Genomic DNA, 22509 nt, shown 5'->3' on the forward strand with positions numbered 1-22509 from the left:
AATCAATTATAACACAACCCCTTACATAAAGTTCCCATGATACTGGTACTGATAGTAACACATGCAGCAGACTCCTCAGGAAAATCGCAAGCTCATTAATAAGATTAAGATTATGAGGAGGCTTGACAAGGTGGATGCAGAGAGGATGTTTCCACTGATGGGGGAGACTAGAACTAGAGGGCATGATCTTAGAATAAGGGGCTGCTGATTTTAAACTGAGATGAGAATACATTTTTTGTGAGGGTTGTAAATCTGTGGAATTCGCTGCCTCAGAGCTGTGGAAGCTGGGACATTGAATAAATTTAAGACAAATAGAGAGTTTCTTAAACGATAAGGGGATAAGGGGTTATGGGGATAAGGGGTTATGGGGAATGGGCGGGGAAGTGGAGCCGAGTCCATGATCAGATCAGCCATGATCTTATTGAATGGCGGAGCAGGCTCGAGGGGCCGTATGGCCTACTCCTGTTCCTATTTCTTATGTTCTTATTATCCTAAATGCTCACACTAGCCTCAGCAAGACTAGATCGAAGTCCTTATGGAGCTCAAATGTGTTGTATCTTTTATAGAGTTAATCACGTCCTCCTAACGTGATGCGATTATGTTAACGCATCCTCCCTACATCTTCTTGACTGACTTACTATTACTATTCACCTATTCTATTTCTTATCTCTTCCCATGAACAGTTAATGAGATAATATCTACTCTGCAGCGGATATATATGCTTACTATGGCTATTCTTCCTGGTACACCTATTCTTACAGTTGGCATTAAGGATGTGGCAAAGCCATCAAGAGCTCATTCTCCTGATCCACTGTTTTTCCGAATAGTATGACTAATATTTAATATGTTCTTGCAAGATGGGAGACCATTTAAAGAGTGATGTTAAATATTGGTTTCAATTCAAGCTTTGCCAGACAGTCAGACCATAAAATGCTACATAAATGTGGGGCAACTGACTTAACATTCAGTCGGTAACCATTGCTAGTGATCTTCCTGGCGCACACATCTGGCGCAACCTGTTGCAATTTTCCTATGTCGAGAATATAGCAGCCCTCCACTTGGGCCTGAATCTCCATTTAGACATGACATCTTCAGGCCCTCCTCAGAGCAGAAGCTGTTAACTTGAACTGGCACTGAATAGCAGCCACAATCAATATATTTGGACAGGTGTACTGACTTTTACATCACACGTGGTCCAGCAAAGCAACTTCCAGACATTAAATGGGGTTCTTACAGATGCAAGCAATAATTCCAGAAAATTTGACACATTGTGGTTAAGTGAGTAATTAAGTATCAAACACAAGGGTTAGAGTAAACTGTGTTAGTCTTTCCTTCCCTCAAATACAAATTGCTGTGCACTACTTTTTCAGTTGTGGCAGCAAATCATTGAAGTTTTATTTTCACTAAGGAAAACGAACCTTGGCTTCAATCTGTCGATAGCAGGAAACACCATAAATTGTCTTTCGATTCCCACTTCTTGGAGGCAAATGAAAAAAAATTGTATCTAAGGAGAGAGAGAAACAGAATTATAAAATCAGAACAGAATTAATCTCAGACTGAGCTGAAAATATTTTAAGGAAAAATATTTCTTGGGATGGCACTAGAATTACTAATATAAATAAAGTACTCCTGATAGTGATTGGTAACTATAATATTTTGACCTTAAGTTGAAATGATAATTAAATCATTTGAAGGCAGAAAAATTCAATTGGGTGACACCACAGTAATAAGAAATGTCTTTTATTAACAGTTACGGGGAAGGAACTATGATCACTATTTATTCACCATCATGGTACCAACACAGTTTCACAAGGTCAAACATAGAATCATAGAATCTTACGGCACAGAAGGTGGTCATTCGGACCAGTGTGTCTGTGCTGGCTCTTTGAAAGAGCTATCCAATTAGTCCGACTCCTCTGCTCTTTCCCCATAGCCCAGCAAATCTTTCCTTTTCATGTATATTTCCAATTCCCCTTTGAAAGTTGCTATTCAATCTGCTTCCACCACCTTTCCATGCAGTGCATTCCAGATCATAACTACTTGCTGCGTAAAACAATTTCTCCTCACCTCCCCTCTGGATCTTTTTCCTACACATTTCAATGTTATGTCAATAACCTTATTGTTTAGCATCTCAAAATGCCCCCAAGACCAGACTCGTAGCCAAAGCCTACCAAAAATAGTGGGTAACCAAGGGGCTACTAAGAGTGAAGAACTTAAACTATTTTTAAAAATTCACTCATGGGATGTGGGCATCGCTGGCGAGGCCAGCATTTATTGCCCAACCCCAAATGCCCTTGAGAAGATGCTGCCTTCTTGAACCGCTGCATTCCGTGTAGTGAAGATACTCCCACAGTGGTGTTATGGAGGGAGTTCCAGGATTTTGACCCGATGAAGGAACGGCGATATACTTCCAAGTCAGGATGGTGTGCAACTTAGAGGAGAATTGAGGTGATGGTGTTCCCATGCGCCTGCTGCCCTTGTCCTTCTAGATGGTAGAGGTCGTGGGCTTGAGAGGTGCTGTCGAAGAAGCCGTGGCGAGTTGCTGCAGTGCTTCTTGTAGCTGATACACCGCAGTGCACCAGTAGTGGAGGGAGTGAATGTTTAAGGGGGTGGATGGAGTGCCAATCAAGCAGGCTGCTTTGTCCTATATTGTGTCGAGTTTCTTGAGTGATGTTGGAGCTGTACTCATCCAGGTAAGTAGAGTATTCCATTACATTCCTGACTTGTGCTTTGTAGATGGTGGAAGGCTTTGGGGAGTCAGGAGGCACGACACTCGTTGCAGAATACCCAGCCTCTGACCTGCTTTTTGTGATATATATCAACGATTTAGATTTGAATATAGGGTGTATGATTAAGAAGTTTGCAGACGACACTAAAATTGGCTGTGTGGTTGATAATGAAGAGGAAAGTCATGGACTGCAGGAGGATATCAATCTACTGGTCAGGTGGGCAGAGCAGTGGCAAATGGAATTTAATTCGGAAATGTGTGAGGTAATGCACTTGGGGAGGGATAATAGGAAAGAGTACACACATTAAATGATAGGCCACTTAGAAGTGTGTCGATGAACAAAGGGACCTTGGAGTGCTTGTCCACAGATCCCTGAAAGTAGCAGGCCAGGTGGATAAGGTGGTTAAGAAAGCATACGGAATGCTTGCCTTTATTGGCCAAAGTATCAAATATAAAAGTAGGGAGGTTATGCTTAAATTGTATAATATTTTGGTTAGGCCACAGCTGGAGTATTGCGTGCAGTTCTGATGGCCGTATTATAGGAAGGACGTGATTGCACTGGAGGGGGTGCAGAGGAGATCTACGAGGATGCTGCCTGGAATGCAGAATCTTAGCTATGAGGACAGATTGGATAGACTGGGTTTGTTCTCCTTGAAACAGAGGCTGAGGGGAGACCTCATTGAGGTGTATAAAATTTTGAAGGGGCTGGATATAGTGGAAAGCAAGGGCCTATTTCCCTTGGTGGAGGGATCAATTACAAGGGGGCATTAAGGTGGATGGTGGAAGGTTTAGAGGGGATTTGAGGGGAAGCTTCTTTATGCAGAGGGTTGTGGGGGTCTGGAACTCACTGCCTGGAAAGGTGGTAAAGGCAGAAACCTTCACCACATTTAAAAGGTGCTTGGATGGGTACTTGAAGTGCCATAACCTGCAGAGTCACGGACTTAGAGCTGGTAAGTGGGATTAGACTGGATAACCTCTTGTTGGCCTGTGCAGATACGATGATAAGTACTTCAGGGAATCTAATACAGCCAGTGATCTCCTGGACTTGTTTTGATCGCCTGGATGGGTCTGAGAGGAATTTTCCCAGATTTTTTTCCCCCTAATCTGTTTTTTGCCTCTCCCAGGAGAACGCATGGCTCCGGGTGGGGCGGAGTGTAAAATGTTGCGATACATGGGGTATCGCAGTTGTATGGGGCGGACTGGTTGGGCCGGATGCTCTTTCTCTGTCCACCATTATTCATTGGTTTATATGTAGCCTTCAGGGCTGCTGACCGAGGGCCATATGGCCCTTTGTCGGCCGGCGCGGACACGATGGGCCGAAATGGCCTCCTTCTGCGCTGTAAATTTCTGTGTTGTGTGTTTCTGTGAATGGAACTGAACACTGTGCGATCATCAGTGAACATCCCCACTTCTGACCTTAGAATGGAGGGATGGTCATTGATGAAGCAGCTGAAGATAGCTGGACCTAGGACATTAGTACAGTTGGTAGTGTCAGCTCTTTGTGACATGGAATTCTAGTGCTGATGCTATGCAGGTCATCAAAAGATGTGACTAGATCCCAGAATAAAGGAAGTACACAATCCCCTTTTGTCTTTCCACTCATCAAAAAAGAATAAAATACTCATCCTCCAATTCTGTAAAACACACTAACTTAGAAACACTAACTTAGAAACCATCCACCTTAAAACTATGCCTCCTCGTAATAGACCACTCTACCAATGGAAATAGGCCCTTACTATCCACTATGTCCAGGCCTTCAATATTTTGCACACCTCAATGAGGTCTCCTCTCAACCTCCTCTGTTCCAATGAGGACAAACCCAGCCTATCCAATCTGTCCTCATAAGATTCTCCATTCCAGGCAGTATTCGAGTAAATCTCCTCTGCACCCTCTCTAGAGCAATCACGTCCTTCATATAATACGGCGACCAGAACTGCACGCAGCACTCCAGCTGTGGCCTAACCAAAGTATTATACAACTTAAGCATAACCTCCCTGCTCTTATATTCTATGCCTCAGCTATTATGTATGCAGACTATAGATAAACTCTCTGTGTAGTCACTGTATATTTGCATAAGATGGGGACTTGTTTGCCTGATGTGCTACCAGTAGGGTTTACACTGTGTATGTACAAGTTGGCACCACTAGAGGGTGCAACTGGTGGAGACCAGGGTTTCCTGCCCTGGTGGTAGGGCCCAGTATGAAAGGCTGCACACCATGCTTGTGCCTCACTCTGGAGTTTGGAATAAAGGACCAAGGTCACTACAGTTTGAGTACAACACATTGACTCGTGGAGTCATTCATAAATACATTACGGACATAATATCGGCCAATAAAGGCAAGCATTCCGTATGCCTTCTTAACCACCTTATCCACCTGGCTGTAACTTTCAGGGATCTGTGGACAAGCACTCCAAGGTCCTTTTGTTCATCGACACTATTAAGTGGCCTACCGTTTAATCTGTATATTCTTTCCTTATTACCTCACACCTCGCGGAATTAAATTCCATTTGCCACTGCTCTGCTCACCTGACCAATAGATTGATATCCTCCTGCAGTTATGACTTTCCTTTTCATTATCAACCACACAGCCAATTTTAGTGTTGTTTGCAAACTTCTTAATCATACTCCCTATATTCAAATCTAAATCGTTGATATATACCACAAAAAGCAAGGGACCCAGTACTGAGCCATGCGGAACCCCACTGGAAACATCCCTCCAGTCAGAAAAGCATCCATCAACCATTACCCTTTGTTTCCTACCTCCAAGCCAATTTTGGATCCAACTTGCCACTTTTCCCTGGATCCCATGGGCTTTAACCTTCTTGACCAGTCTACCATGTGGGACCTTATCAAAAGCTTTGCTAAAATCCATATACACTACATCGTACGTACTACCCTCATCGACCCTCTTGGCTACCTCCTCAAAAAATTCAATCAGTTTAGTCAAACACGATTATTCCTTAATAAATCCGTGTTGACTGTCCCTAATTAATCCTTGCCTTTCCAAATGTAGAGTTATCCTGTCTTTCAGGATTTTTTCCAATAATTTTCCCATTACTGAGGTTAGGCTGACAGGCCTGTAATTACTCAGCCTATCCCTTTTTCCCTTCTTAAACAAGGGTACTACATTAGCAGTCCTCCAGTCCTCCAGCACCATGCCCAAATCCAAAGAGGACTGGAAAATGATGGTCAAAGCCTCTGCTATTTCCTCTTACTTCACTCAACAGCCTGGGATGCATTTCATCCGGGCTTGGAGACTTATCTACTTTCAAAGCTGCTAAACCCCTTAATACCTCCTCTCTCACTATATTTATTTCATCCAGAATATCACACTCCTCCTCTATAGCAGTATCTGCATTGCTCCTTTCCTTTGTGAAAATAGATGCAAAGTATTCGTTAAGAACCTTACCAACATCATCCGCCTCCACACAAAGATTACCCTCATGGTCTCGAATACATTTTCTTTAGTTACCCTCTTACTCTTAATGTATTTATAGAACATCTTAGGGTTTTCCTTAATGCTAGCCAAGAATTTTTCGTGTTCTCTCTTAGCATTTCTAATATCCTTTTTAATTTTGCCTCTTAACCTTCCATATTCCTCTAAAGATTCTACAGTATTTAGCCGTTGGTATATGACATAAGTGTCCCTTGTTTTCTTTATCCTTCCCTGCAAGTCCTTAGACATCCAGGGGGCTCTAGAATTATTCTTTAAGGGCACATGTTTGGCTTAAGCCTTCCAGATCTCCTTGAATGCCTCCCACTGTTCCAACACTGATTTACCTACAAGTAGCTGTTTCCAGTCCACTATGGCCAAATCATTCCTTAACTTAGCAAAATTAGCTTTTCCCCAATTCGGGACTTTTATTCCAGGCCTATCCTTGTCCTCATCAATAACCAACTTGAATTTGACTGAATTATGATCACTGGCACCAAAGTGTTCTCCCACTAATACCCCTTCAACCTGCACAGCTTCATTCCCAAAAACGAAATCCAAAATCGGCCCTTCTCGTGTTGGACTTGCAACAAACTGACAAAAAAAGTTCTCTTGAATGCATTTCAAGAATTCCGCACCCTTTATACCCTTCACACTATATTTGTTCCCAACACTATTCGGATAGTTAAAATCCCCTATTACTACTCTTATAGTTTTTGGATTTCACAGCAATTTGCCTACATCTCCTCTATCTCCCTCCCACTGTTTGGATGTCCATAATACATGCCCAACTGTGTGATCGCCCCTTTTTTATTTTTCAATTCGACCCACAGGGCCTCATTTGATGATCCCTCTAACATATCATCCCCCCTCACCGCTGTAATAGTTTCTTTAATCAGTACTGCAATGCCCCCCCGCCCCCGCTCTCTATCTTGGCTAAAAATCCTGTAACCAGGAATATTGATCTGCCAAACCTGCCCCTCTTTCAGCCATGTTTCTGTAATGGCTATAATGTCATACTCCCAAGTATCGACCTGTACTTCCAGCAATTTGGTTGGTGTTGCAAGTCCAGTAGTATCCAATAGTGCTGTGGAGTTTCATTGGTGACATGGAATCATGGGTTTGTCACCAAAATGGAAGCTGCACTAATGGGGACAGGTGCATAAAGCAAATGGTGTAAAGGCTCACTACAGTGAAAGTTGACACAAAAGAAATCCCCCCAGGCAGGGAATAGTGTAGAAAAAATAGAATTGCTTGCTTCATTTGTGTGAAGATGAGACTGTGCCTTTGGTCAAAAGATCAAATTGGATTCCTCGATTTACTTATCTGCATTACTCCTGGTTTCTTCAAGTGTGGGGGATAAAGTTGCTTTTAGGAAGAAAATTTGCCACTTTTAGGAAGAAAATCCACCTCAAGCTTTTAAGTGTTCATGTGGTCGTGGACATTTTCCATTGCATTTGTGACATGCGATCACCATTGTTTACTGTACATATTAGTGAAGGTGTCTTGAGATTGCCTGGGAAGCTCTACATTAAGGAGTTAACAGAAGTGTTGATTTTGACATACACAAGTAACACAAACAATTCAACGTAATTCATAACTGTAAAGCAGAGAGATTTCCTGAGAATGTGAATGGCAGGGTCTTTTCTAAGGGTTTTAAAGCAGGACTTTAAAATAATGTGTGGGTTTCTCCTAAATCCTGAGTTTGATTAGAATGAAAGGCTGCCTTCAGGGCTTGTTTAGATAGAATGCTGCACAGAAGGCGACCATTCGGCCTATCGCGTCTGTGCCAGCCAAAAAAGAGCCATCCAGCCTAATCCCACGTTCCAGCTCTTGGTCCGTAGCCCTCTAGGTTATGGCACTTCAAGTACATATCCAAGTATTTTTAGAATACGATGAGGTTTTCTGCCCCCATCACCCTCAGTGAAAATAATTCTCAACTCCCCTCTAAATCCTTCTACCAATTACTTTAAATCTATGCCCCCTAGTTGTAGACCTCTCTGCTTAGTGAAATAGGTATTTCCTATCCAGTCTATCTAAGTCCCTCATAATTTTATACACCTCAATTAAATCGACCTCAGCCTCCTCTGTTCCAAAGAAAACATCCTCAGAATAATCAATCTTTCCTCAAACCTAAGATTCTCCCATCCTGGCAACATCCTCGTAAATCTCCTCTGTACCCTCTCAAGTGCAATCACACCTTTCCTGTAATGTGGTGACCAGAACTGTATGCAGTACTCCAGCTGTGGCCTAACTAGTGTTTTATATTGTTCAAGCATAACATCCTTGCTCTTGTAGTCTATGCCTCGGCTAATAAAGTAAAGCATCCCGTTTGCTTTCATAACCATCTTATCTATCAGTCCTGCTGCCTTTAGGAATCTGTGCACATGCACCCCAAGGTCCCTCTGTTCCTCTACACTTCTCAGTATCTGACCATTTATTGTGTATTCCTTTGCCTTGTTAGCCCTCCCCAAATGCATTACCTCACATTTCTCTGGATTGAATTCCATTTGCCATTTTTCTGCCCACCCGACGAGTCTATCGCTATCTTCCTAACTAACAGAAAACAAGAGAGTCGGGATAAACGGGTCATTTTCCGGTTGGCAAATAGTAACTAGGGATCGGTGCTGGGGCCTCAACTATTTACAATCTATACTAATGACTTGGATGAAGGGACTGAGTGTAATGTAGCCAAGTTTGCTGATGATACAAAGATGGATGGGAGAGCAAATTGTGAGGAGGAGACAAGAAATTTGCAAAGGGATATAGACAGGCTGAATGGGCAAAAATTTGGCAGATGGAGTACAATATGGGAAAATGTGAGGTTATCCACTTTGGTAGAAAGAATAGAAAAGCAAATTATAATTTAAATGGAGAAAAATTGCAAAGTGCTGCAGTACAGAGGGACCTGGGGGTCCTTGTGCATGAAACACAAAAAGTTAGTGTGCAGGTACAGCAAGTAATCAGGAAGGCAAATGCAATGCTGGCCTTTATTGCAAGGGGGATGGAGTATAAAAGCAGAAGTCTTGCTACAACTGTACAGGGTATTGGTGAGGCCACAGCTGGAGTACTGCGTACAGTTTTGGTCTCCGTATTTAAGGAAGGATATACTTGCATTGTAGGCTGTTCTGAGAAGGTTCACTAGGTTGATTCCAGAGATGAGGGAGTTGACTTATGAAGATAGGTTGAGTAGGTTGGACCTATACTCACGAGTTCAGAAGAATGAGAGGTGATCTTATCGAAACATACAAGATAATGAAAGGGTTCGATAAGGTGGAAGCAGAGACGATATTTCCACTCATGGGGGAAACTGAAGCTAGGGGGCATAGTCTCAGAATAAGGGGCTGCGCATTTAAAACTGAGATGGAGGAAGAATTTCTTCTCAGAGGGTTGTAAATCTGTGGAATTTTCTGCCCCAGAGAGCTGTGGAGGCTGGGTTATTGAAAATATTTAAGGCGGAGATAGACATATTTTTGAGTGATAAGGTCATAAAGAGTTATGGGGAGCAGGCAGGGAAGTGGAGCTGAGCCCATGATCAAATCAGCCATGATCTTATTAAATGGCGGGGCAGGCTCGAGGGGCCAAATGGCCGACTCCTGCTCCTATTTCTTATGTTCTTATGTTACTGTAGTCTACACTTGCTCGCTATCAACTACCCTACCAACTTTTGTACAATCTGCAAATTTCTTAATCATGCCTCCTACATTGAAGTCTAAATCATTGATATATGCCACAAAAAGCAAGGGACCTAGTACTGAGCCCTGCAGAATGCCAGTCACAAAACACCCTTTGCTACCTATCACTGAGCCAACTTTGGATCCAACTTGCCACTTTCCCGTTGAACCCAGGCTTTTAGAATGAGAAGTAGTAGTTGATTTGTTTTTACTAGTCTTGTGGGAAGAATGCAGCCAGGACACTGGGAGAACTCAAGTTCTTCTCCAAAAAGCTGAAGCACCTGAACTATGAAAAGGCCTCAGTTTAACATTAGGATGTCAGCGGGATGATCATCTCAGGTCCTGGAGTATGGCTTGTACCCAAGACCATGGACCCAGCGGCGAGAGTGCCACCACCTGATACTAACATTCACTGTAGTGTAGTATAAATAGGAAGAGTTTTCTTGATTTATCTTACCCTCCTGGTAGTTATGTGCACCGTCAGGCAGGGCCAGAAATGGGAGGTATTTCCACTCCTCAGGCAAGCTGTGGCCATCATGTCCTTCTTCTGGAACCAGCGGTGGATATGAAAATTCAACCTATAGTGTTCCAGAACGGAAATTACAATGAGTAGAACATAATAGAGTATATATGGTATGAAGAACTAGTGTCAGCTTTTTGATTATAATTTCTTCTCTTGCCCTGAATATTTGTATATGGTTACAATATGTAAACGAAAATGTGCGCCTGAGCTGGAATGCGATACTGTTCCCTCTCCCTTACCTGCAGAAGGTGGCAATGGAATGCGATCAAGTTACAGTTACTTGGCAACAGCCAATAGTTTTGAAATTAGAAGCCAATTTGTGGGAAGGCAATACCAACCCTGGCTCCATCACTGTGTGATGCAGTGAGTGGCAACACAGTCACGCTAAAAAGACATTGGTTGCGATTGTGGTCCGCGACAAAAGGTTAGGTGCAATACACGATGCAGTGCCAGCAAGTGTAAAAAACGGGAGACTAGCAAAATACATGCAATCGAAAAATAATTTTTGAAAATACAAAAGGATATGGAAGTATTTTAGGAACTGCTTTATCCATACAATTCATTATTCTGTTTCAAGCAATACTCTATGGGATCTACGTGCATTATAATATTGGGTTCTGCAGTGGCCAAATTTATATACAACAAATTGTATTTATATAGCACCTTTAACATAGTAAAACATCCCAAGGCGCTTCAGCAGTGATATAAGACAAAACAAATAAATTTGACACCGAGCCACACAAGAAGAAATTACGGCAGATGACTAAAAGCTTAGTCAAAGAGGTAGGTTTTAAGGAGCATCTAAAAGGAGGAAAGAGAGGTAGAGAGGTAGAGAGGTTTAGGGAGGGAGTTCCAGATTTTAGGGCCCAGGCAGCTGAAGGCACAGCCACCAATGGTTGAGCATTCAGGGATGCTCAAGAGGGCAGAATTTGAAGAGCGCAGACTTCTTGAGGAGTTGTGAGGCTGGAGGAGATTACAGAGATAGGGAGGGACGAGGCCATGGAGGGATTTGTAAACAAGGAAGAGAATTTTGAAATCGAGGCGTTGCTTAACCGGGAGCCAATGTAGGTCAGCATATACACTGAACTATCCAGAAAATTTACATGTTGAAACCTCTCCAACCTAATTTGAGCTTTTCTTAACAGTTGTTCTTGGTGTAAATGTCCCAAAATTATTTTCCAGAAGCGGATCGAGGCTACTATGGGCTGAAACCAATTACTTTGTTCTGTTCTATATTACCAGTTAGCATAACCCATTTCTTGCAAGTAACCCTGATCACAAAGTTGTTTACTGAAGAATAAACAAGGGGCTCAATTTTCCCCAAAGATTTGCGCCGTTTTTTTGGCATGCACCGCTTTTTTTTGCCTAAATTAAAAAATACAAGTTTCCCCAATCAATGTGCACCAGCGTAACTCAGTTAGTTACGACTTTTTTAGGTTCGTTTTTTTTGAGTCATAGGGGGTGTAACATAGAAACATAGAAAATAGGTGCAGGAGTAGGCCATTTGGGCCCTTCGAGCCTGCACCACCATTCAATAAGATCATGGCTGATCATTCACCTCAGTACCCCTTTCCTGCTTTCTCTCCATACCCCTTGATTCCTTTAGCAGTAAGGGCCATATCTAACTCCCTCTTGAATATATCCAATGAACTGGCATCAACAGCTCTCTGCGGTAGGCAATTCCACAGGTTAACAACTCTGAGTGAACTCATCTCAGTCCTAACTGGCCAACCCCTTATCCTTAGACTATGTCCCCTGGTTCTGGACTTCCCCAACATTGGGAACATTCTTCCCGCATCTAACCTGCCCAGTCCCATCAGAATTTTATATGTTTCTATGAGATCCCCTCTCGTCCTTCTAAACTCCAGTGAATAAAGGCCCAGTCGATCCAGTCTCTCCTCATAGGTCAGTCCTGCCATCCCGGGAATCAGACTGGTGAACCTTCGCTGCACTCCATCAATAGCAAGAACGTCCTTCCTCAGATTAAGAGACCAAAACTGAACACAATATTCCAGGTGAGGCCTCACTAAGGCCCTGTACAATTTTGCAGTAAGACCTCCCTGCTCCTATACTCAAATCCCCTAGCTATGAAGGCCAACATACCATTTGCCTTCTTCACCGCCTGCTGTACCTGCATGCCAACTTTCAATGACTGATGTACCAAGTCACCCAGGTCTCATTGCACCTCCGCTTTTCCTCATCTGCCGTCATTAGGAAATTAAAGCACATGGTATTGGGGGTAATGTACTGACGTGGATAGAGAACTGGTTGGCAGACAGGAAGCAGACAGTCGGTATAAACGGGTCCTTTTCAGAATGGCAGGCAGTGACTAGTGGGGTGCTGCAGGGTTCAGTGCTGGGACACCTGCTATTTACAATATACATTAATGATTTAGATGAAGGAATTGAGTGCCAATTCTGGCCCTTTAGGCAAGTTTAGCTAGCTCCGATTTACTCCAATTCTTCTTAGGCCGATGTATGTGGCTTCTGTAGAAAAACCTTCTGGTGTGTTAAGAAAATCGCAGGTAAGTAAATCAGCGCAGCAGATGCCCGGACAGCAGCAGTAGGAGAAGAGAGAGTGGGAGAGAAGGGGGTGGGTGGGCATAGTTAGGAGTGGGGAGCGGGAGGGAGGAGGCCATTCAGCCTGGGATAGAACATAGAAACATAAAAATTTACAGCGCAGAAGGAGGCCATTTCGGACATCGTGTCTGCGCCGACCAACAAAGAACCGGATGGCCCTCGGTCAGCAGCCCTGAAGGTTACATATAAACCCATGAACAATGAACAATGGCAGAAAGGTAAAAAGCACCCAGTTCACCCCACACAACTGTGACACCCCTTGCATTGAAACATTCTACACTCCACCCCAGCCAGAGCCAAGTGATCTTCTGGGAGAGGCAAAAACCAGATAAAAACCCAAACCAATTTAGTGAAAAAAAAAATCTGGGAAAATTCCTTTCTGACCCATCCAGGCGATTGAAACTAGTCCAGGAGATCACCCTGGCTGTATTCGATTCCCTGCAGTACTTACCATCATATCTGCGCCTGCCAACAAGAGGTTATCCAGTCTAATCCCAATTACCAGCTCTAGGTTACGGCACTTTAAGTGCCCATCCAACCATCTCTTAAAAGTGGTGAGGGTTTCTGCATCCACCATTCTTCTAGGGAGTGAGTTCCAGAACCCCACAACCCTCTGCGTAAAGAAGCCCCCCCTCAAATCCACTCTAAACCATCCACCAACCACCTTAAAATTATGCCCCCTCATAATAGACCCCTTCACCAATGGAAATAGGCCCTTACTATCCACCATGTCCAGGCCCCTCAATATTTTGTACACCTCAATGAAGTCTCCTCTCAACCTCCTCTGTTCCAATGAGAACAAACCCACCCTTATCCAATCTGTCCTCATAACGAAGATTCTCCATTCCAGGTAGCATCCTAATAAATCTCCTCTGCACCCTCTCTAGTGCAATCACGTCCTTCCTATAATACGGTGATCAGAATTGCATGCAGTACTCCAGCTGTGGCCTTACCAAAGTATTGTACAATTTAAGCATAACCTCCCTGCCCTTATATTCTATGCCTCGGCCAATAAAGGCAAGCATTCCGTATGCCACCTTATCCACCTGGCCTGCTACTTTCAGGGATCTGTGGACAAGGACTCGAAGATCCCTTTGTTCATCTAAACTATTAGGTGGCCTACCGCTTAATGTATATACCCTTTCCTTATTAGCCCTCCCAAAGTGCATTACCTCTCACTTCGCTGAATTAAATTCCATTTGCCACTGCTCTGCCCATCTGATCAGTTACATAAGAACATAAGAAATAGGAGCAGGTGTAGGCCATACGGCTCCTCGAGCCTGCTCCGCCACTTAATACGATCATGGCTGATCCGATCATGGACTCGGGTCCACTTCCCTGCCCGCTCTCCATAATCCCTTATTCCCCTATCATTTAAGAAACTGTCTATTTCTGTCTTAAATTTATTCAATGTCCCAGCTGCCACAGCTCTCTGAGGCAGCAAATTCCACAGATCCACAACCCTCAGGAAGAAATTTCTCCTCATCTGCTTAAATGGGTGGCCCCTTATTCCAAGATTATGCCCTCTAGTTCTAGTCTCCCCTATCAGTGGAAATATCCTCTCTGCATCCACCTTGTCAAGTTCCCTCATAATCTTACACATTTCGATAAGATCACCGCTCATTTTTCTGAATTCCAATGATTAGAGGCCCAACCTACTCAACTTTTCCTCATAAGTCAACCCTCTCATCCCCGGAATCAACCTAGTGAACCTTCTCTGAACTGCCTCCAAAGCAAGTATATCCTTTCGTAAATATGGAAACCAAAATGGTACGCAGTATTCCAGGTGTGGCCTCACCAATACCCTGTACAACTGTAGCAAGACTTCCCTGCTTTTATACTCCATCCCCTTTGCAATAAAGGCCAAGATTCCATTGGCCTTCCTGATCACTTGCTGTACCTGCATACTAACCTTTTGTGTTTCATGCACAAATACCCCCAGGTCCCACTGTACTGCAGCACTTTGCAATCTTTCTCCATTTAAATAATAACTTGCTCTGTGATTTTTTTTCTGCCAAAGTGCATGACCTCACACTTTCCAACATTATACTCCATCTGCCAAATTTTTGCCCACTCACATAGCCTATGTCCTTTTGCAGATTTTTTGTGTCCTCCTCACACATTGCTTTTCCTCCTATCTTTGTATTGTCAGCAAATTTGGCTATGTTACACTCGGTCCCTTCTTCCAAGTCGTTAATATAGATTGTAAATAGTTGGGGTCCCAGCACCAATCCCTGCGGCACCCCACTGTTTACTGATTGCCAAGCCAAGAATTAACCATTTATCCCAACTCTCTGTTTTCTGTTAGTTAGCCAATTCTCTATCCATGCTAATATATTACCCCCAACCCTGTAAACTTTTGCAGTAACCTTTTATGGGGCACCTTGTCAAATACCTTCTGGAAGTGCAAATACACCACATCCACTGGTTCCCCTTTATCCACCCAGTTGATTGATATCCTCCTGCATCCCATGACTTTCTTCTTCATTATCAACCACACAGCCAATTTTAATGTCGTCTGCAAACTTCTTAATCATATTCCCTATATTCAAATCTAAATCGTTGATGTATACCACAAAAAGTAAGGGACCCAGTGCCGAGCCCTGCAGAACCCCACTGGAAACATCCTTCCAGTCACAAAAACATCCATCAACCATTACCCTTTGCTTCCTACCTCCAAGCCAATTTTGGATCCAACTTGCCACTTTGCCCTCGATCCCATGGGCTTTAACCTTCTTGACCAGTCTACCATAGGTGCGAGGACTGGGACGTTATTCGGACAGGGATAGGTGCAGGGATCGGGAGGTCATTCGGCCAGGGATAGGAGTGGGGTCTGGGACCGGCATGGAGAGGGACGGGGGACGGGGGGGTGGGGGGTGGGGGGTGGGGGAGGACTTTAATAATTTAATGGAGGTAAGTTGCTGCAATGTTTAAATGTGCTTGTGCAGGTTGCTGTGAGTTGGCTGTATGTTTCACTTTCCAGCCTCAGCCCGCACTGTGTCCCTGGTTTCCGTGGCAGCCTGATCCTTTTGGCGCAGATCTTGGGCTCCATCCCCAAAATCAGACGACAGGCTAGGCGGCGCCAAAATGAAGAATTCAAACGGGAAAACTTGGATGATTTTTTTTTGGTGTATTTGGGCGCCAAAAAAAACAGGCGCAGCTCTTCAAGTAGACCAAAAAACAGCTTTGAGGAAAACTGAGCCCAAGATCTCACTAATGAAGGCAATCAAGGCAATGTAAAATAACATGCCAATTGGATAACTTCATCGCAACTAAACTAGTCTTCCAAATTTATTTACAAAACAAGATGTTGGCAAATTATTAAACAGTATAATACTCATATGATAGAACTGCAATCAGCTCACAAAGTATCAATATATTCTTCCCTTCAAAAATTACCTTTCTTCAACAATTGCTAGAAATCTAACCGTTCCTTTGAATAAATCAGTTGAGCTTTTACTTTCCTTCATACACAGGATGCAATTTCAAAGCATAGCTTTTGAAAGAAGATGTCACACACTAGAATACGAGCTTCACATACCAATGAAGCCTGGCACATTCTTGCCAGAACAACAGGTAGAACTAGTATACTCATCCTGTGGAACCTCTCATGGAAAGCAAATACTTTTGAAACTGCCAAGCAACCACAATTAACAGTTCTCACACATTAGTCAGCAAGGGGATGATAGGCTAACACAATGGTGTTCTTCTTAGCATTTCCACCAGACTATTTTCACAGAGAGAGACAACTGGAAATTAAATCTCTGATAAAAGCTGCATCCATTAACATTTAAACACATTACCCCACAGAATCTTTCATCAGCTACTTTGTGGCAACAACCCTGCCTGGTTCATGCAGAAGATGTTACTCATCCACTAGTTTATACTTAGTGAAAAGAACACCCTCCATTTTAATATAACAGAAAATTCAAGAAATTCGCAGGTCAGGCAGCATCTATGGAGAGAGAATCAGAGTTAATGGCCGGAATCTTACCAGCCCTGCAAGTGTGGGTTTTTCAGGCAGGCCCTCTGTCAAAATGGCCATGATTGACAGTGGGGCAGGATCCTGCTTCTTGTCAGTTTCCAAAGTGTCGGGTCTGGCTGCAGTTTGCAGACCTGACACCAAGCGGCGGGCAAGCCAATTATTAAGAGGTAGTTTAAAGGTATTTAAAAAGAATTTTACCAGGTACTTACCATTTTTCCAAATTTTTCAGCAGCTTCCAGTCGCTCCGGCTTCACATCAGGTAAGTGTGTCAGGTTCTCAATGACTCTCTTTTGCTTTAACTAGTTGACAGCTACAGAAGTGGTATAAAAGCTGTTTACTTTCCAATCTCAGAAGCTGAAGCCTTCAGGATTTGGAAGTGCCTGCAGTGAACTCTCGATCCAGTCACCTCCTTAGAGCAACTTCTCTCACCACTGACAGATCACTGCTGTCATCTCAACTTCAGCTGCCATCTGTTCTAGTGTGGCTTTGCAGTAACGTTTTGTGATCGACTGAGATCATTGAAAGGTTTGCGCCACTGTAGCCAGGTTCTCCTGATGACATCCCTGCTTGTGCCCTCCTGTGCAATATGCAATCAGGATTGGTGCCCTGGGGAGGTCTCTTCTGCCCATTGAAAGGGAAGAGAACCTCCCTGCATGCAGTATCTCCCTCCATAAGCATCTGGAGGAGTCATGGAAGAGTCTGGGTGCAGCCGTGCATCTTTGTGCAGTGCTTGCAGCACCTCAATGGTGCAGAACACTGACAGAACAACTGTCAAAATCAATGTGGCCATGGTCCCTTTAAGGAAACCGGCTGAAGACGAGTCATCAAAAGACGTCATCAGACCTGCTTGGCCGGGAAACTTGCAGGGCGGGCTTAACAAGCCCCATTAACGGAAGATTCTTCATACAGCGCAGGCTGGAGCCAGGAGTGGCTTCTCCACCCTTCACCTACCCCAGCCATCCAGGTCTCGCCACGGTTGGCGAGATCGTGGCCAATGTTTCAGGTCGATGACCTTTTGTCAGAACTGGCAAAATAATTTTAATGTATGGCTGCTTGAAATCATGTAGTAGAGGTTATTTACAGGCCCCTGTGATTACATTTTATTTCAATTGCATTCACCTTCATCACAAAGTATTTTTTGTTTGCATTTTTTAAAATTTGTTCTTAGTATGTAGGTAACACTGGAAAATAATTCATTGCTCATCCCTGATAGCCCTGAGGATATTAAGAGTAAACCAAGTAAAGTGAGACTGAAGTCACATTTAGGTCAGACTGGGTAAGTCTGGCAGATTCCATTTCCTGAAGGACACTAGCGTACCACTTGGGTTGTTGATGACAAAACAGCAGCTTTCATCATCATTTTCTGATGCTGACCCTACAAATTACCAACTTTATTGAAATCAATTTCTCATGTGGGTTTTGAACTCACAACCCTCTGGGGTCTTAGGCTACTATATCCAACATTTGGTAGAACACAGTCTAATCAGGGACAGATGTGGCAAGGTTGTCATCCGTGACTCAGTTGTTAGCACTCTTGCCTCATCAGAAGGCTGTGGGTTCAAGTCCCACTCCAGAGACTCGTGTTTGGGTACAACTGCATAAGTGGCAGCCCTCTAGTACCTTGCCCAAGTGAGTGCCAAAAGGTTGAGAAACATCTGGGAGCTATCACAACCAAATCTTATTCCTGTCTTAATCTAGTAAGCAAATAAGCACAGTTACAGCAAGGCAATGTTTTACAGCGATCAGGAGTGGAAACAGTGTCAGCTGTGGCTCAGTGGGCAACACTTTTGCCTTAAAAAGTCAGAAGGTTGTGGGTTCAAGTCCCAATTCAGAGATTGAGCACAAAATCAAGGTTGACACGCCAGTGCAGTACTGAGGGAGTGCTGCACTGACAGAGGTACAGTCTTTCGGATGAAACATTAATCTGAGGCCTTACCTTCCCACTCAGGTGCATGTAAAAGTTCCCATGGCACTATATCAAAGAAGAGCAGGGGAGTTTTCCCTGGTGTCCTGGCCAATATTTATCCCTCAATCAACATCACAAAAACAGATTTTCTGGTCATTTTCACATTGTTGTTTGTGGAAGCTTGCTGTACGCAAATTGGCTGCTGCGTTTCCTGCATTACAACAGTGACTACACTTCAAAAAGTGCTTCATTGGCAGTAAAGCTCTTTGGGATGTCCAGTGGTCATGAAAGGCGCTATATAAATGCAAGCCTTTTTTTTCTTTTTTTTAATGCCATTGGGAGACTCACTTTATCAAATCATAAGGCAAGTTGCCTTAGTGCACCTTATGGTGGCTGCCTTCGATAGCAAAAGGTAACAAAGTAGGTGTCGAGGAAAATAGGAAACTCGGCTGCCCGTGTCCTAACTCGCACTAATTCCTGCTCACCCATCACCCCTGTACTCGCTGACCTACATTGGCTTCCGTTTAAGCAAAGCCTCGATTTCAAAATCATCCTTATTTTCAAATCCCTCCATTGCTTCGCCTCGCACCTCCCTATCTATTTAACCTCCTCCAGTTCCACAACCCCCCCACCCTCCCAACCCAGCCCCCGAGATGTCTGTACTCCTCTAATTCTGCCCTCTTGAGCACCAACCATTGGTGACTGTGCCTTCTGTTGCCAAGGCCCCAAGCTCTGGAACTCCCTGTCTAAACCTCTCCGCCTCTCTTTCCTCCTTTAAGGCGTTTCTTAAAACATATCTCTTTGACCAAGCTTTTGGTCACCTGCGCTAATTTCTACTTGTGCGGCTCGGTGTCAAATCTTTTAGCTCATCATTTTTATCTCCTGTGAAGCACCTTGGGACATTTCACTATGTCAAAGGCACGATATAAATACAAGTTGTTGTTGTTATCTAACATTACGGCCTAATTATTTACAAGGAGGCAGGGAGGGAGAATGCAGCTGCAGAACGTGTTGAAGCCGGGACGCAGAAGTCCTGCCGAACTTGACATGGAGCAGACATCGGGGCTTGGGGTCTGCGATTGGCGGAGGGGAGGCCAAAAGCTTTCTTGAGAGGTCGCAGGGGGGCACTCCTGCTCCTTGGGCCCACAAGGAGGGCTGTAGAAGCCATTTGTCTTCTTGAGCCAGCAGCTCATTTTTACTGCCGGTTTCCCGAGCCCTAGGAAACCCACACGGCAACCGTTAAATTTAAATCAGGCTCCCAATTGCACAGTGGGAGTCTGATTTAAATAGGTTAATGATGTGCCTTGCCTCTCCACAACATGACACTTGCACACCACGAAACCCACCATTGTAAAAATGGTGGCAGACACATGCTCGCCGGGTTAGGGACCCGTCCCCCGTTTAATTTTTAACCCCCACATCGTGCGTGAATTAATACTGAAGCCTAAGGATTTGTCAAACAATTTACATATATCAATTACTTCTTAAATTTGGTCACGTGTACTTAAAAAAGGCACCACTATTTATAAAAGCACTTTCTCAACTGCCTCCAAAAACCACTAGCTTTTCCCACTCTTACCTGGAGTGAAAGCCAAGATTTATTATTGTAAAGGATACTATACTGTTTACAATATTCACAGACTAATGACACCTAGGTAGTACTGAACTCATCAAATGGCATTGTATAAATGGTCAGTACGCACTGGACCTCTCTGGTCCGGCACCCTCAGGACCTGACCGGTGCCGGAACAGAGAATTTTCCGAACCACGGGAGTTCCAGAGCTTGGGGCCTCGGCTTACTGGTACCTAAAGACAGTGCCCGGGCTCCTGCCACGGTCCAGCGCAGGCTGCGAAACTCGGGCCTTGCTCTCTCGCTCTCTCTCTTCGCCCGTGAAGAAATCCCCCGGCCTCATTTATTAATTAACGCGCTGGTGTTGCTGCTCTGGCCCAGCTTCAGCGCCTCAGTCAGCCTTCTGCCCTGCCCTTCCCTTCCCCGGCCAACTCACGAAGCGCTGGAAACCCAGATGCCATGCACGCAAAGCTGCAGTTGCACATTGATCAGTAAAAGCCTGGAAGCTCGGGAAACCGATGCCAAACCACGGATGTTTCCAGACCAGAGGGGTCCAACCTGTAATATACAGTTTGCCTTTATTCAATTGTACGGGGAATAGATAGACATTTCTGCAGCCACAAATGAGACTCCAGGATGGTATGTTGCCACCCTCGTGCAAGGGTCAAGGATGTCTCGGAGCTGCTGCAGGGCATTCTGGAGGGGGAGGGTGAACAGCCAGCTGTCGTGGTGCATAGAGGTAAAAAACTGGATGAGGTCCAACAAGTTGAATTTAGGGAGCTAGGAGTTAAATTAAAAAGTAAGATCTCAAAAGGTAGTAATCTCAGGATTGCTACCAGTTCCACATGCTAGTCAGAGTAGAAATAGCAGGATAGTTCAGATGAATACGTGGGTTGAGGAGTGGTGCAAGGGGGAGGGATTCAAATTCCTGGGACATTGGAACCGGTTCTGGAGGAGGTGGGACCAGTACAAATCGAACGGTCTGCACCTGGGCAGGACCAGAACCGATGTCCGAGCGGAGTGTTTGCGAGTGCTGTTGGGGAGGGTTTAAACTAATATGGTAGGAGGATGGGAATCTATGCAGGGAGGCAGAGGGAAGTAAAAAGGGGGCAAAAACAACAGGTAGGAAGGAGAAAAGCAAGAGTAGAGGGCAGAGAAGTCAAGGGCAAAAATCAAAAAGAGCCATATTACAACATAATTCTAAAAGGAAAAAGAGTATTAAAAAAACAACCCTGAAGGCTCGGAGTCTCAATGCGAGGAGCATTCGTAATAAAGTGGATGACTTAACTACACAGATAGCTGTTAACGGATATGATGCAATTGGGATTACGGAGACATGGCTCCAGGGTAACCAAGGCTGGGAACTCAACATCCAGGGTTATTCAATATTCAGGAAGGATAGACAGAAAGGAAAAGGAGGTGGGGTAACGTTACTGGTTAAAGAGGAGATTAACACAATAGTAAGGAAGGACATAGAAACATAGAAAATAGGTACAGGAGTAGGCCATTCGGCCCTTCGAGCCTGCACCACCATTCAATAAGATCATGGCTGATAATTCACCTCAGTACCCCTTTCCTGCTTTCTCTCCATACCCCTTGATCCCTTTAGACGTAAGGGCCATATCGAACTCCCTCTTGATTATAATCAATGAACTAGAATCAACAACTCTGCGGTAGGGAATTCCACAGGTTAACAACTATCTGAGTGAAGAAGTTTCTCCTCATATCTGTCCGAAATGGCTTACCCCTTAACCTTAGATTATGACCCCTGGTTCTGGACTCCCCCAACATCGGGAACATTCTTCCTGCATCTCACCTGTCCAGTCCCATCAGAATTTTATATGTTTTAACTTGGATGATGTGGAATCTATATCGGTAGAGCTGCGAAACACCAAAGGGCAGAAAACGTTAGTGGGAGTTGTGCACAGACCACTAAACAGGAGTAGGGAGTCTGGGGATAAGAGCATAAGAACATAAGAATTAGGAACAGGAGTAGGCCATCTAGCCCCTCGAGCCTGCTCCGCCATTCAAAAAGATCATGGCTAATCTGGCCGTGGACTCAACTCCACTTACCCGCCCGCTCCCCATAACCCTTAATTCCCTTATTGGT

The 22509-nt window shown here is 44.2% G+C and overlaps 1 protein-coding gene across 3 annotated transcripts in view; it reads right to left on the reverse strand.

Annotated features, from left to right (window-relative positions):
- The window catches only part of avl9 (AVL9 homolog (S. cerevisiase)), a 145963-nt gene that overhangs the window by 70983 nt on the left and 52471 nt on the right, over positions 1 to 22509 (reverse strand). For all 3 annotated transcript variants that reach the window (XM_070889373.1, XM_070889365.1, XM_070889355.1), the window contains exons 2-3: positions 10294 to 10414; positions 1419 to 1504 (exon numbers count right to left, since the gene is read on the reverse strand). In XM_070889373.1, coding sequence (XP_070745474.1) covers positions 1419 to 1504; positions 10294 to 10414 — 207 coding nt within the window. The remainder of the gene's footprint in view (positions 1 to 1418; positions 1505 to 10293; positions 10415 to 22509) is intronic.

The sequence above is a fragment of the Pristiophorus japonicus genome, chromosome 1 (genome assembly GCF_044704955.1).
Source record: "Pristiophorus japonicus isolate sPriJap1 chromosome 1, sPriJap1.hap1, whole genome shotgun sequence".
Classification (NCBI taxonomy): Eukaryota; Metazoa; Chordata; class Chondrichthyes; family Pristiophoridae; genus Pristiophorus; species Pristiophorus japonicus.